Raw genomic sequence first — 17023 nt, forward strand, 5'->3', positions numbered from 1 at the left:
CCATTTACCCTGCCTATTGTGTACTCCACCTTAGTGACTGGGAGGGATTCCAACCCTGTTGGGAATTTGGGTACAAGTGCCCTCATGCTACCGCTCTCATTTTCTCTTGAGTTTCTGAAACTTTCTGTTCCCTACATTTTCAAATCAACCTCCAGTTTTTTAATGTTAGTGTTAGCTTCGTAATGTCCTCCCCTGCAATGATTTAATGTAGCACGACATCACACTAACATTATGACTGCAGCAAGTGATGGTCATTCACACTCAGCTAATCTCACCTCATTCATGTTAAGTCTTCAGTGAACTTATGATGGAGCACAGCATGTCGCTAGATGGATGAAGAAAGCATAGGATGGCTTTTTGGGATTTAATATCAATACTGTTCCCTGGCTGGAAAATATTTGTTGCTAATGTATTCATGGCTTGGTGGGAATGGGCTGGAGATAGCATCCTGGCTTCACTGGGTCTGGAACTGGATGATACAGACAGTCTTTACAAATATGATCTACATTCATATGCCCAAACATTCCCTGAGCAGGCCATGGAGTCAACAGTTCTTCCAATGCATCCACCAAGTCGCAGAGTCTCTTGGGGAGGGGAATCCATACGAGAGAATACACAAAACATTGAAAACGTTCAGCAAGCATTCAGAAAGGGAATTGTACAAAATGAAATCCCAAGGGCATCAGTAGCAATGCTGGACAACAGTAGATTAGATTCCAGAGGACCACAACTCTCCAGGGTGCAGCAGCTGCGTGAGGGACGACGCAGGAGATCCATAAGGCGATCAGGAAAGGAACGTATACAACACTGGTTTGATGAGATGCTGGATAGACAGAAATAAATCAAATTCAGGGTCAAAATTGACCACAAGGTCTGCAAATCCACCAACATGATCAGAAAGAGTCAACAAACCTTAAATGCAAATCTTCAGCAAGGCAGGTCGCTGTAGCCTCATATAACTGATCTTTTTATACATATATATAATGTTTGAAATAAAAAATGGAGCCTCATTGCTGAGTTCCCTCTCCAGGACAGCAGAATAGTCACCAAACTAACAGCATATCTGTGTTGTGATGTCAGGACTATTGCCAGTGTACATCCTAAATAAATGTCCGTATTATGCCATTGTGTCGTGGATTAAAAATACACTCCGAATTCTTTAAATCAATTGGAGGGAACGCACCGTAGGCTTATCAGAGATTCCTGTCTCCCAGAGTTAAATTACAAGAGGTTCCACTAGGAATTGTATTCCCTGGGATCAGGAAGATTAATTTTAAAGATTTTGATTTTAATAGAAATCAAGATCAGGTTGATAGAGAGAAAAAAAGTTTACAGTGGTTGGGGAGAGGATGACAACGGACAAAGTTTAAATATTTAAGATAGACTGTCCAGGAGTAAAATTAGGAAACACACAAAGGCTAAAAGAATTTTCAAACTGTCTGCTGGAAACAGCAAATAAAGCTTGATCTATTGTTAATCTTAAATCCGAGATTAATAGATCTTTAATAGTCCAAAATGTTAAAGGGATTTCGGCAATGGTGATGATATGAAATTTGGTTACAGATCAACCCTGACCTCAGAATGCCCAAACACACCTGAGGGGCTGAATGGCCACATCTTTTCCTAGTTTAAATGTAGGAGAAAGTGAGGACTGCAGACGCTGGAGATCAAAGTCAAGAGTGTGATGCTGGAAAAGCACAACTGGTCAGGCAGCATCAGAGGAGCAAGAGAATGGACATTTTGGGCATTCCTGATAAAGGGTTTATGCCTGAAACGTCGAATCCCCTGCTCCTCAGATGCTGCCTGACCAGATGTGCTTTTCCAGCACCACACTCTCGACTATTTTAAACATAGATCATTCTTCTGGTAGAAGATTGACGAGACAAGCTGTTCTGGAGTAGAGTGGTGCTGGAAAAGCACAGCAGTTCAGGCAGCATCCGAACAGCAGGCTGTTCCACAGGACAACTTTCATTATCAATATTCTATGGTGAAACATGCCAACTCTCATCATCTGTAGCATGGTTTAAACACAGTATAGAACATAGAACAATACAGCACAGAACAGGCCCTTCGGCCCACGATGTTGTTCCGAACATCTATCCTAGATTAAGCACCCATCCATGTACCTATCCAATTGCCGCTTAAAGATCGCCAATGATTCTGACTCTACCACTCCCACGGGCAGCGCATTCCATGCCCCCACCACTCTCTGGGTAAAGAACCCACCCCTGACATCTCCCCTATACCTTCCACCCTTCGCCTTAAATTTATGTCCCCTTGTAACACTCTGTTGTACCCGGGGAAAAAGTTTCTGACTGTCTACTCTATCTATTCCTCTGATCATCTTATAAACCTCTATCAAGTCACCCCTCATCCTTCGCCGTTCCAACGAGAAAAGGCCGAGAACTCTCAACCTGTCCTCGTACGACCTATTCTCCATTCCAGGCAACATCCTGGTAAATCTTTTCTGCACCCTCTCCAAAGCTTCCACATCTTTCCTAAAGTGAGGCGACCAGAACTGCACACAGTACTCCAAATGTGGCCTAACCAAAGTCCTGTACAGCTGCAACATCACTTCACGACTCTTGAATTCAATCCCTCTGCTAATGAACGCTAATACACCATAGGCCGCCTTACAAGCTCTATCCACCTGAGTGGCAACTTTCAAAGATCTATGTACATAGACCCCAAGATCCCTCTGTTCCTCCACCTGACTAAGTGGCACAGACTGAAATAATCTAATGTCACCACATTTCAACACCAGTACTATGGACACACAAAGAAATGTGCAGCCACATTATGGCTCTGAATGGGTATCCAATGACTGAGCATAGGAAATGAAGCTGAATGATTACAAGAATGGTGACTGGATTCGGTTATGTTTAATTTGACTGTTTAGTGCCATATTCAATTAGAATATGAATGCCAATATTATTACAAACCTTAAATGAACCAGGTGTCAACAATGGTCAATAACTCATAAGTACACAAAGAATACCAAGGAGTAGGAACTCACTTTCCATGTGGTACAGACTCAGTTACAATCTCAACACTAACTGAACAAGTAAGGACTGCCCTGCTGTGATCAGAAGGAGAATATCAAAACCAGTCAATGTTCCCACTCCCTGTTGAAGCCTTGAGCTGCGGGAGTTGGTGAAGACAATCCCCACAGTTGGATGTGTTGTCTGTTTATGCCTCAAATTGTCAAGACACGAATAGTTTAAAGTCTGGGACAAGGAGACACTGCTGCACTGACATTAAGATTCAGACTTTCCCTGGCTGATGGGAGCTGGGAGAGGAGACAGACCAAGCAGCAATCCAAAATATTCTTCCTGTATAAGAAGCACAATGTAAAAAGATCAATGTCTCAATGGACACATTGGCTGGGCTGGGGTTTGAGGAAGCTCGCCTTTGTGCAGTCAGCATCACTGGACACGGTATCGCTTGTTCAAGGAGGTAACAGTACAACAAGCCACCAAATGAGCAGGAACTTCACGGACCAAGTCAGGTTACATCTGCTGCCTGTTTTTATACATTGATAGTCAACTGATGGGTTTTACTTTCTCAATGAAGAGAGGAGCAGTGAGCAGGACAAACTCTTCCTTGCTTATCGATGTGACCGATTCCTTTTTCCGTAGCCTCACCGCTCTTTCCATGGCCAGGCCGAGCTGGTCTGGAGCTAACTTGGAGCCAGCATCCAGGTAGCCGGCAGAATTGGAAGAGTCTCCAATGCTAACTGCATCTTTCAAAGCTTCAAGCAGAACGTGACACACAGTCTGATCAGCTTCGTCAGAGTCAGCCACCACATCAAACAATCGGCCAGAAATCTTCACAAACTCCATGAAGATGAGGCAGGTCAATACCCCATGTCTGAAGACACCAAAAGGAACAGCTTCGTGATCCCAACACTGCAGCTTGTGGATCAGGGAGCAGGCTGAGAGCTGGGCCCCTGCACAGATCTGTCTCAGGAGCTCAGTGTAGGTTCTACCCTTCAGGCCAGCTTTCTTCTTCTTGCCAATGGGGGAGCTCAGGATCTGGAAGGCTGAAGCTAGGTTCCTGCTGAAGGCTGGTCGGCTGTAGTGACAAAGCAGCAGCTGCCTCAAGGCTCTCGAGACCAGCTCCTACAGATAGAGAGCAAAGGAGGTTTATACTGTCATCGAGTTTTACAATGTGAAAAGAGGCCCATTGGCCAATCATGTCCATGCTGGTCATCAATCACCTGTCTACTCAAATCCCATTTTCCAGCACTTAGCCCATAGCTTTGTATGCTAAGGTAATTCAAGTAATTATCTAAATATATCTTAAATGTTACGACAGTTCCTGCCTCTGCTGCACTGCCAGGCAAGGTGTTCCAGATACTCACCATCAGCTCATTCAGATTCTCCCTTAAATCCCCTATAAAGCTCTAGTACTTTAACTTAAATCTGTGCCCCCTGACCTCTTTACCAAACCTTCAAGCTCTTGTATTTATGGCTTGACTCTTAAAAACAAGTATGCATATGCCTTCTTAGCCACCTTATCCACCTGTGCTGTTGCCTTCAATGGTCTGCATGCAAGCACACCAAGGGCCCTCTGATCCTCTTTACTTCCTGGGTTCTACAAATCAGTACATACCTCCTTACATTTTGGGAGGACTAACAATGCGTCACCTCATCATTTTCAGGATTAATTTCATTTGGAATTGTTCAGTAGCCCATCTATATTATCCTATAATCTTGGCCTTTCCTCCTTGCTATTTGCCACACCACCAAATTTTGTGACATCAGCAAACTTACTGATCGAATCTCCTATATTCATGCCTAGACTATCAATGTATACTATAAATAGCAAGGGACCCAGCACCAGTCATAAAAACAACCTTTGACCATCTCCATCTGCTATCAAGCCAATTTTGGATCCAGTTTGCTAAATTGCTCTAAATCACGTGGACTCTTACCTTCTCGATAAGTCTCTCACATGAAACCATGTCAAGAGACATCCAATGCACTACTCTCATTTAGCTAATCGCCTTGTCAAAGATTCAAACCTGTCAGACATGAATTTCCCAAGACAAAACCATATTGACCATCCTTGATTAATTAGTGCCTCTCCAAGTGGAGATTAATTCTATCCCCTAGAATCTTTCCCAATAGCTTCCCTATTACTGATAGACTCACTGGCATGCAGTTTCCTGGTTTATCTCTACCACTCTTCTTGAATAATACTGCCTTATTAGCTTCTCCACTGACCAGATAGAATGTTAATATTAATATCAAAACCTCTGAAATCTCCTCCCTTGCCTCCAACAAAAGCATGGGATACAGGGACAATACAGTGGTTCAGTGATTAGCACCGCTGCCTCACAGCACCAGGGACCTGGACTCAATTCCACCCTCGGGCACCTGTGTGAAGTTTGCATGTTCTACCCATGTCTGTGGGGATTTCCTCCAGGTGCTCTGGTTTCCTCCCACAGTCTAAAGATGTGCTGGTTAGGTGGATTGGCCATGCTAAATTACTCCTCCAAGACTTCCGTTTCCCCAGCCCCCAACGCCTCATCTTCATCATGGGCATCCAGTCCCCCTACACCTCCATCCACCATGACCAGGGCCCCCCAAGCCCTCCGTTTCTTCCTCTCCCAACCCACCAGCACTCTTCCACTGACACTCTCATTCGTTTGGCTGAACTGGTTCTCACCCTTAACAATTTCTCCTTCGAATCCTCTCACTTCCTCCAGACGAAAGGGTAGCCATGGGACCCACATGAGCCCCTGCTATGCCTGTCTCTTTGTCAGCTACGTAAAACAGTCCATCATCCAGAGTTACACTGTCACCTTTTCCCACCGCTTCCTCCCTGCATCGGCGCCACCTCGTGCTCCCACGAGGAGGTTGAGCAGTTCATCAACTTCACCAACACATTCCATCCCAAGCTTAAATTCACCTGGACCATCTCTGACAGCTCCCACCCCTTCCTGGGCCTCTCCATCTCCATCCACAAGGACTGACTCAACACTGACATTTTTTGCAAACCCACCGACTCCCACAACTACCTGGATTACACCTCTTCCCACACTACCTCCTGCAAAAATGCTATCCCGTATTCCCAATTCCTCCACCTCTGCCGTATCTGCTCCCAGGAGGACCAGTTCCACCACAGAACACACCAGATGGCCTCCTTCTCTAAAGACTGAAATTTCTCCTCCCATGAGATTAAAAGGTGCTCTCCAACACATCTCATCCACATCCCGCACCTCCGCTCTCAAAACCCACCCCTCCAACTGCAACAAGGACAGAACTCCCCTGGTCCTCACTTTCCACCCCATCAATCTCCGCATAAATCGCATCATCCTCCACATATACATGGACCCCACCACCAGAGATATATTTCCCTCCCAACCCCTTTCTGCAAAGACTGTTCACTCCGTGACCATTTGGCCAGATCCATGCCCCCCAACAACCCACCCTCCCATCCTGGCACCTTCCCTGCCACCGCAGGAATTGCAAAATCTGCGCCCACACCTGCACCCTTACCTCCGTCCAAGGCCCCAAAGGAGCCTTCCACATCCATCAAAGTTTCACCTGCACTTCCACACGTCATTTATTGTATCCGTTGGTCCCGATGCAGTCTCCTCTACATTGGGGAGACTGGACGCCTTCTCGCACAGCGCTTTAGAAAACATCTCTGGGACACCTGCATCAACCAACCTAACCACTCCGTGACTGAACATTTCAACTCCCCCTCCCACTCTGCCAAGGACATGCAAGTCACCACCCGACGCCTGGAGGAAGAACACCTCATTTTCTTCCTTGGGATCCTCCAACCCCAGGGCATCAATTTGGACTTCACCAGTTTCCTCATTTCCCAACTTTACCCCAGTTCCAACCTTCTAGCTCAGCTCTGCTCTCATGATCTATCCCACTTGTCAATCTTCTTTCCCACCTATCCACTCCACCTTCTTCTCCGACCTATCACCTTTACTCCCATCTCCATTCACCTATTGCACTCTCAGTTACCTTTTCCCCACCCCCACCCCTCTCCAAATTATTTCTCCACCCCCTGAGGCTCCCAGCCTCATTCCTGATGAAGGGCTCTGGCCAGAAACGTCGATTTTCCTGCTCCTTGGATGCTGCCTAGCCTGGTGTGCTTTTCCAGCAACACACTCTCAACTCATGTTAAATTACCCATAGTGTTGAGGGAGGTTAGCCGTAGTAAATACAGGGTTATTGTGGTATGAAGTGGAATTAGTCCGGGTGAATGCTCTTGGGAGAGTCAGTGTAGACCCAATAGACTAAATTGCCTGCTTCTGCACGACAGGATTTCTATGATTCTATTATTTCTGGGCCTGGGGTTCATCTAAATTCAAACTTGTTGAAATTGTGAATATTGCCTCCCTCCCAATGCTAATTTGTTCAAGTTTATCATAGTTCCCCTCCCTGATTTTTCTGCCTTCTCTCCTGTGAGTAGAGATGCAAAGTACTCATTTAAAACATAAGTGATGTCTTCCAGCTCCACAAACAGTAATCCATTTGGGTCCCTCTCTGTCTTCTGGAGATCCTCTGGGAAAGTATCATGAGGGCAATTGGCTCAATCCATCAAGGATGGGCACCAGATCACTGCATCAAGAATCTAGGCACTTAGGTTCACAGTCATAGAAACTGTACAGTACAGAAAAAGGCCTTTTGGCCCATCATTCCTTTGCCATCAAATAATCACTTATTGTCATCCCATTTTTCCAACATCTATAGAGTCATAGTCATAGAATCAGATCCTTCGGTCCAGCCCGTCCATGCCGACCAGATATCCCAATCCAATCTGCCAGCCCCCGGCCCATATCCCACCAAACCTTTCCTATTCATATACCCATCCAAAATGCCTCTTAAAATGTTGCAGTTGTATCAGCCTCCACCTTGGCATCACAAGTGCACATCTAAATATTTATGAAAGGGGATGAGGTTTCTGCCTTTCACCGTTACAGGCGGAGTTCCAGATTCCCACCTTCTGGGTGAAAACTATTTTCCTCACATTTCCTCCCACCCTCCTGCTGCTCCCTGCTCCCGGGAGGGGAGGGGGGGGGGGCGGTGTATTGTTTATCCCTCTCTCCCCCGTCAATGCCCTCAGACCATGCCCCCCCCCCCCCCCCCCCCGGCGGCTCCAATGTAAACCACCCTCGCTCCCCACCCCCACCCAAACCCCACCTCCCCCTCCATCCCCCCACCCCACCCCCCACCTCCATCCTCCATCCCCCCACCCCACCTCCATCCTCCATCCCCCCCACCCAAACCCCACCTCCCCCTCCCCACCCACCCAACCCCACCCATCCCCCCACCCCCCGGGTGGTGAAGGACCGGGGCCTGGGGCTCGGCTGCTCCCGCCGCCCGGTACCTGCTGCTGTTTCGGGGCGGGTTTCTCGGTCGCTCCCTCCGAGGCCGCCGACAGGTTCTCGAAGTATTCGCTCAGGAAACAGACGGGATCCTCGGGCCTGTTCTCCAGGACCTTGAGCAGCGCCTCCCGGAGCGTGGATGTGAGAGCGGCCGGGACGGGAGGCCTCGAATGCGGCCCCGAACGACCGGAAACCGCGGCCGCTGCCATCTTGGTCCCTGGTTCACCAGGAAAGGCGGCCCCCCCCGGAAACTGGGAGCGGGAGTTTCGTTCCGGAACCGTCGTTATTGGAGCTTTCGTTCCGGTCTCCACCTTCAACAAAAATCCTCTGAGAAAATAAACAACTTACATTTAGATAGAACCTAACACAAGGTGATATGTTCCAAACTGTTTGAGGCGCGTTATCGAATACAGTTGGAATCCTCGCCAGGTTAAGGATCCAATGTGGTAAAATAGAGTTATATTTGTGATCTTTTAAATGTGAAGAGTTACACTACTGCTCTAAAATCAAGATTTAAATTCCTGTCACAACAGCCGGTGAATTTAAACAAATTGGATTTTTAAAAATCATATTAATATCATTGACGGTAATGACGAAATTACCTGTTTGTTTTAGAAAATATCTTCCTGGTCTTGAACGTCCTTACCCCAGTCTGGGCCTCCATGTGACCCCCAAACCCACTGCAAAGTGATCAAGTCCTAATTGTTCCCTGAGCAAGACATTTCAATGTTATATTCAAGGCTGAAGCTCACCACCAGCTGTGGAAGGGCGGTGAGGCAGTGAGCAACCCACAGTGGCCTCACCAGCATTGTCAATGTAAACAAATAAAAAAATGACATTGACCAAAGCAATAGATTTAAGGATGTCCTTAAAGGAGGACAACAAGGTAAAGAGGATTTGGTTGGAAAATTTCAGAGTTTCGGAATGAGCGTGGCCACAAATGGTGGAGCTATTAAGATTGGGGATGGTCAAGGGATCAGAACTGAAGAGCATTGAGCTCTTGAGGAGTAGGGAAGGAGAAGAGATAGGAAGGGCTAAGATCAAGGAAAGATTTCAAAGTCAAAATGAGAATTGTGGAATTACCAGATCGGGAGCCGTTGTAGGTTAGCAAACATTGGGAGTGATTAGTAAGTAGGACTTAGTGTCAGGTTGGGGCATGTGCAATAGGAAGTTTGAAATGGTCTCAAGTTTAACAAGGGTAAAAGGTAGGATAGTAGCCAAGTTTATATTGGAAGAGTCATATCCTGAGGTTTAAAAAGAGGCATGAGTGAGGGCTTCGACAGCACACAGGAGGTAAGTTTGTAAATGACACCAAAATTGGAGGTGTAGTGGATAGCAAAGAAGGTTACTTCAGAGTACAGCAGGACCTTGATCAGAGAGGCAGATAGATATTGCCAGGGTGGAGGGTTTGAGTATAGGGAGAAGCTGAGGCTAGTTTCCCTAGAGTGTCAGAGGGTGCAAGGTGACCTTATACAAGTTTATAAAATCACGATGGGCATGGATAGGGTAATAGACAAGGACTTTTCCCCAGGATGAGAGAGCCCAAAACTGGTGGGCATAGATTTAAGGTAAGATGGGAAAGATTTAAAAAGGGCCTAAGGGGCAATCTTTCCACACATAGGCTGGTGCATATATGGAATGAAAATGGTGGAGGATATGGCCTCGTGATATTTTTGCTGGACTCAACCCAGCACCCAGGTAATGTTCCGGGAACCTGGGTTTGAATCCTGCCACAGCAGCTGGTAGGATCTGAATTCAATAAATATCTGGAATCAAGCATCTGTGATGGCCAGGGAACCATTGTTGGGAAAACCCATCTGGTTCATTAATGTCCATTAGGGAAGGAAACTGCTTCCTTACCTAGTCTGGTCAACATGTGATTCCAGGTGCACAGCAATGTGGTTGACTCTTAACTGCTCACTGGGATGGGCAATAAATGCTGGTTATCCAGTGACGCCCTCATCACATCAGTGAGTTAAAAAAAGACTAGTTCAATTACACCATTTAAAAGATATAAGAAAGGTTTAGAGGAAAATGGGCCAAATGCTGGCAAATGGGAAGAGATTAGGTTAGAATGTCTGGTCAGTATGGATCGAAAGATCTGTTGCTATTTGTACATCTCTCTGATTCAATGACCTAAGCTGAAAGTGGCCAAATTGGACAATATGATATGAAAGTGGGCAATAATAACATAAAGATAAGGTTGAATGATCATCTCAAGGTCAAATAACAGATCAATATTGCAAACAGATTGATTCCGTTGAAGACAGTTGCCATGGAGAGGGTAACCAAGGAGCAGGGTTTGTATTGAGGACTGAAAAAAATGGCTTCAGTTTTCCCAATTTATGATTGGGACAACTTTCTGCTTATCTGTCACCGGATGTTAGATCCTAGTCTGACACTTAGAGAGAGTGGAGGAATTGAGAGGGTGGTGGTGAGAGAGAGAACTCCACAGCATACATGAAAGCCAACCCTGTACCTTTGAATGACGTAGTGGAGAATTTGGAGAGGCCAAGGACCAGGTCCATGATGACACCAAAGACTTAATGAAGAAAATTTCAGGCTTTTATTTTAAATCTATATCCATTGAACTGTTCAGTTGGCTTTACCTTTTGGTTTAAAGCTGTTTTTATAAACAACAATGAGAGCAGCCAAGGAGTTGGAAATTGGGATTAGAATGATTTCCAACTTTCAAAAAATGGTGGAGCTCTACAGTGAGAATCAACTGAAGATATTTTTGTGTCACTATCTTTTGCAGCTTGTCTTGTCATGACTGAGTAGATAACACTCACATCTCAGAGGTTATGATATTGAGGGAGAGACTCCAGTAGCATGTGCTTCCTCAGCCCTGACCTTCCGATTGTGTAGCATTCCCTAAGAACTGATCTCCAACAGTGTAGCACTCCCTCAGCAGTGAGCCCCTGATACTGCAGCATTGTGGTATTTGTCCTGATTTCCAGTTCAAGCTTATGGATTCTGCCACTCTGTCAGAATGTGTCACGAGGAATGGCTTGTTTTAGTAGATCACTGCTGTAAATCCTTTGTCTGCTGCCTTTCTATCTCTCAGTGGGATGTCTAAACAGATGAGGCATTTGTCAGAGACAACAAGATGGTTTCTTGCATGATAGCAATACGTGCAATTCACATTACTAGTCTCAATAATTAGTAAGGATTCTCAGCGACTGGAGAGAGTGTGTATGCACCCTGCAAGGTTCATGTCAAATTTCAATCTCCACACAATGACTGTATGACATCATCAGATTGTAACAGCACATCTCCTCCAGTTTTTTCCAATTAACCAGTTAATTCATTGCACAATCATATCCATTATATTACCTTGTAACTTCCCCACTCCTCCTCAAAGTCTCCCAACATCAGAAATTTTCCAGAATGCATTCTTCAGGCTCAGGAGAACAATAGATTTTTCACTTTGGAATTGTTGACCTTCTGGTTTGTGGATCATTTCTCCAGCAGGGAGCTTTTATTTCTTGATATCCTTTGCAAAAGACTTTGTTTCTTGTGGACCTCATCATTGGTCTTTTTTAAAATTCTGAGAACTCTTAATCTTTGAATTTCCTCTCTGGGGAGCTCTTCCCTACTAACACTGGTAGCTACATAACATCATCAGGGAGTGCCTTGAATCTTGGGAACGTCCATCATGGAAGATGGCTGCTCTGTTGAAACAAGGACTTTCTTTCTTGCAGTCACCTGGACTGTAGGATCAGGCAATATCTTTCCAATTGGAAGAAGAAGAATTACATAGTTTGAACAGCCAGAACACTGAAGAATTCTTCCTCTTGATTGTGTCCTGTGTCTGTGAGCATTGGTCTAGTTCCCATTCGAATAGAATGCAGCTAATCTCCTCAGTTTCTTGACCAGGTTGAATGTCTTCATTAACCCTCTGAGGCACTTCAAACAGTGAAGGAGACTTTTACAGATGCTCAGTTGTGATATTGCAAATAACTCACCTCCTAACTCCCCAGAGCCTGTCCAAGGCACAAGTCAGGAATGTGATGGAATACTCCCCAGTTGTCTGGATGGGTGTATCTCCAAAAATACTCAAGAAGCTAGACACCATCCTGGGCAAAGCAGCCCACTTGATTGGCACCACATCCACTAGCATCCACTTCCTCCACCATTGACGCTCAGGAGCGTCAGTGTATACTATCTGCAAGATGCACTGCAGAGATTCACCAAAGATCCTCAGACAGCACCTTCCACACACACTACCACTTCCATCTAGAAGGATAAAGGCAGCAGATGCATGGGAACACCACCCCCTGCGATTTACCAGTCACCACCCTGACTTGGAAATATATTGCCGTTCCTACACTGTCACTAAATCAGAATCCTGGAACTCGCTCCCAAAGGGCATTGTGGTCAACCCACAGCAGGTCGACTGCAGCTGTTCAAGAAGGCAGCTCCCCCCCCCAACTTCGCAAGGGGCAACGAGGGACAGGCAATAAATAAATGCTGGCTAGCCAGAGACATCCACATCCCACAAATGAATAAATAAGAAAAAGGAACACTTCCACCTGTCATTTCATGATTATGATTCCCGTGTTGACAACATTAACTGACTGTCAGATACCAAGGTGATTGATCTCACTGGATTCTTTCTTCTGTCAGGGTTCTGCCAAGTGTCTGGGAGCTCAACCGTCTCACACTGTCGTTACTTGATTGGTTCAGTAATTGTTTGCTGAAGAAGGGCTTATGCCCAAAACATCGATTCTCCTGTTCCTTGGATGCTGCCTGACCTGCTGTGCTTTTCCAGCAACACATTTTCCAGCTCAGTAATAGTTTGTTCCTGCAATGGTTGTTTTTAAGAGGTTGTCAATTTCCTTTGGCTCTTCTGATAAAGTTGGGGTCAAGACATGCATGCAGGCTTAAAGTGAAGACAATCTTTTCCACCTCCTTACGTGCATTGTGTTGCAGTATAACATGGAGCATTCCTATACTTTTAACGGTTATCCCACCTGCATCATTTAGTCTCCTTTCTGGAAATAGCAACGTCTGCTTCTTCAGCAATGGTAACTGGTCTGACAGAACAGTAACACGCCCATATCTTTGGGCCAACATAATTACCAGCACCTTAAGGATTTGTACATATTTACCTGCTCCCTCTGAAATCAAGAGTAGGAGTCTTCCTGTCTTCCCACAGGCTGGTTATCCAATATATACAAGCTCCAGTATTATTGTGTGTGGAAAACAGATCCCTGCAGATAATCCTCAGGAGTACCCTCTCATGGGAGTAGGGGAAGGGGAGGAGTGCTGGGTTAGGACCCAGCAGTGCCTTTTGGGAATGTGTCCATTCCTAGGGATGGTGGGTGCTGCTGCTGACCCTCTCCCTTTGTAGGGAGATGGGGTTTTGGAGAGGGAGGGTTTTAATGAAAACATTTTGCGGTCACTCCTTGACTCAGAAGTTCAGACTGAACAGAGCTTCAACAGGGCTTCTAAGATGAAGCCTCTCTGAAGCTACACAGGGTCCCACTCTCAAACCCCATTCCACAGATAGCCTTGTAGTTCCAGCATGAACAGAACATTCCGAACAGACTGGCAGGCTTTGGGATGACACAAACAGATGTGGCTGATCGTGGGGAGGGAAAAGCTGGGGAACACAGAGGCAGGGGAAGGCCAGGGAGTTGATGAACAAAATCATCCCTCCTTTGCTATGTTACAGTTCCACATAAACCAGATGTTTAATCTCCTGGGCAGAGGCAGCAGGTCCAACCGACTTTATTCACCACAAAAACCAGTAAGACCAAAACAAAATATATCCCAACCATCACTTTTATTTCAAAGATTGAGAAAAGAACTTTAATCACAAAATCAAAAATCGACAAATTTCACCAGCAGCAACACAGTGAGAGGAAGAGACAGAAAAAGGGAGGTAGGGGGATGTGGTGGAGAGAGAGAGGTGAGGAGAAAGAGGGACGCAGAGAGAGAGAGAGAGAGAAGGGAGTGGAAGAGACAGAGAGGAGGGGCTGAGGGGGTCAGAGAGAGAGAGAGAAACCCCTCACCACTGTCTGTACCCCTGGGCTCCAAGTTAGTTTTGCTGAAATGTTTGTGAATTGAGTTTTAGAGGCTGTAGACAGAAAGCCCAGACAGAATCTTGATTTTTCTGACAGCATCTCAGAAATACAGTGTCAGTTGAATCTTTCCCTGGCACTCACCTCACAGCCCTACTCACTCAGATCGTGGGTTCAGTTGTCCTCGACCCTAAGAATTTTATATTTACATATAACACAGGGACCATTGGGGCTGTACAATACCAATCAGGAGTGAGTCATCCCTTTACCCACTGTGTGCATGGGACTTGCCATTGAGCTACACACACAGGGCAGTAGAGTCCAACAGTTCCCTCATACAGTCCATTCTTTGTCATTACAAGATGTCTTGCACGTATCCTCTCATAGTAACAATTAGTTTTCAAGTTCAGTTGAATCCTGTTTCTGAAGTGCTGCCATTTTGGTGATGTCTCTGACTGCGACAAGCAACACGCTCAGTAAAGCAGCTGGAGTGGACAGAGAGCTGGCTGTAAGAGTCATGAATTTCAATCACTTCCCCAAACACCACGACTCCAATCTGAAACTGAAGTAATACGTCTGCTCATAAATATCCATTCCTGATCATAAACCTCTGGATATCTTTGGAATTCAGGAACATGTTCAAATCATATCAGCCACTGTCTAGGAGCAGGAGAAACACAAAATTTATTAAAGCTGGCTTGAATTGCGACAACAGTAATATTGATAGTGTTATGAAAATGTATCTAAAGTTATTAATTTATAATATAATCAGCTGGACACAGAGAACACATTGCAACTGCAAAAATGTTGCATTTGCAAAGAACAAGCTGATGGAATAAAGATACCAAGTTTGCAACACTTTCAGAGAAAGGATCATTTGACTCCTTGTGGATGGAAAGCTGCCATAAACAGTAGCTGAAAATATGTTGCTAGAAAAGCTCAGCAGGTCAGGCAGTATCCAAAGAGCAGGAGAATCGACATTTCGGGCATGAGCCTTTCTTTAGCCCTGAAGAAGGGCTCATGCCCGAAACGTTGATTCTCCTGCTCTTTGGATGCTGCCTGATCCTGCTGCGCTTTTCCAGCAACACATTTTCAGCTACTGATCTCCAGCATCTGCAGTCCTCACTTTCTCCTGCCGTAAACAGTACCCATGCAGGATGTATCACAGCAACTACTCTGCCCAAGACCACAAGAAATTACAGAGAGTTGTGAAGACAGCCCAGTCTATCACACAAACCAGCCTCCCATCCAATAACTTCGTCTACCCTTCCCACTGTCTTGGGGAAGCAGCCAACATCATCACAGACCCCTCCCACCCTGGTTATACTCTCTTACAGCGTCTTCCAGTGGGCAGAAGATACAAAAGTTAGAAAACACACATCAACAGAATCAAGAACAGTTCTCTGCTATTATCAGACTTTGTAAATGTACCTCTCATATTAAGTTGATCTTTCTCTCACCTTCTCTGTAACACTTTATTCTGCATTTTGTTCTATTACCCTGATATACTAATGGAAGGTATGATTTGTCTGCTGAGCACACAAAACAATACTTTTCACTGTATATGGGTGACAATATTAAATCAAATCAAACTAAATATTGGCTTTGAACATCGGTGAAACAGCCTTTTCCTACTCTCGTTTTATACTTTACCTGAGATGCCTCACAAAGTGAGAGAGTTGAAAACCCAATTATCGTGGTTGCAACAAGGTCTACCAGGCGAACCTCATAGATAGCAGTTTCCTGATTGGGTCTTGTTAATCTGCTGCAATCAGGGAGCCCTGACTGACAGACAAAAACAGGAGGTTTGAGAAGATTTGTAGCTCAGGTTGAATTTCTGGGTGAAGGTTTGCTCACTGAACTGGAAGGTTCATTTTCAGATGTTCCATCACCTTACTAGGTGACATTTTCAGTGGGCCTCCAGATGAAGCACTGCTGATGTTTCCTGCTTTCTATTTAAATGTTTGGGTTTCCTTGGGTTGGTGATGTCATTTCCTGTTCTTTTTCTGATGGGTGGGAAATGGGGCCCAAGTCAATGTGTTTGTTGATAGAGTTCCGATTGGAATGTCATGCTTCTAGGAATTCTTGTCTGTCTCTGTTTGGCTTGTCCTGGGATGGTTGTGTTGTCCCAGTTGAAGTGGCGTCCTTCCTTACCTTTATGTAAGGATATTAGTGAGAGAGGGTCATGTCGTTTTGTGGCTTGTTGATGATGTGACAAAATGTCTGAAAATGAACAGCTCAGCGAGCAAACCCACATCCAAGAACAGGAGTATCAGAGGTTGTGTACACTCGAGAGCTGACTCTAAGGAAGCTGGCCCAGTGTCAAGGACTTGATATGTGTAAACAAAGGGTAATTTATGTGCATTTGGAAAAGCATGGGCTAAGTCAGCATGGCTTTGTGGGGGTTAGGTCGTGCCTCGCTAACTTAATTGAATTTTTTGAGGTGACAAGAGTGACTGATAAGGGTAGGGATGTTGTTTAGATGGATTTTAGTTCGGCTTTTGACAAGTTCCCTCGTGGTAGCCTCACCCAGAAGATTAAGATGCATGAGATCCATGGTGACTTGGCCACTTAGATTCAGAATTGATTTGCCCATATAAGACAGAGAGTAGTGGTCGAAGGGTGTTTGCCAGACTGG

At 45.4% G+C, this 17023-nt stretch overlaps 2 protein-coding genes across 4 annotated transcripts in view; both read right to left on the reverse strand.

Moving 5' to 3' along the window:
- Positions 1 to 2863: 2863 nt before the first annotated feature.
- Positions 2864 to 9086, reverse strand: tpgs1 (tubulin polyglutamylase complex subunit 1). Its single transcript, XM_060846485.1, has 3 exons — positions 8959 to 9086; positions 8359 to 8683; positions 2864 to 4121 (listed from the first exon to the last, which is right to left on the reverse strand). The coding sequence occupies exons 1-3, from the start codon at positions 9018 to 9020 to the stop codon at positions 3543 to 3545; spliced, it is 966 nt and encodes a 321-aa protein (XP_060702468.1). The 5' UTR covers positions 9021 to 9086; the 3' UTR covers positions 2864 to 3542.
- Positions 9087 to 14199: 5113 nt separating this feature from the next.
- The window catches only part of shc2 (SHC (Src homology 2 domain containing) transforming protein 2), a 34612-nt gene continuing 31788 nt past the window's right edge, over positions 14200 to 17023 (reverse strand). For 2 of the 3 annotated variants that reach the window (XM_060845979.1, XM_060845977.1), the window contains one exon: positions 14200 to 15045. The gene's annotated coding sequence lies outside the window, so the exon portion shown is untranslated. The remainder of the gene's footprint in view (positions 15046 to 17023) is intronic. The other variant, XM_060845978.1, reaches the window with a different exon arrangement.

The sequence above is a fragment of the Hemiscyllium ocellatum genome, chromosome 28, assembly GCF_020745735.1.
Source record: "Hemiscyllium ocellatum isolate sHemOce1 chromosome 28, sHemOce1.pat.X.cur, whole genome shotgun sequence".
Classification (NCBI taxonomy): Eukaryota; Metazoa; Chordata; class Chondrichthyes; order Orectolobiformes; family Hemiscylliidae; genus Hemiscyllium; species Hemiscyllium ocellatum.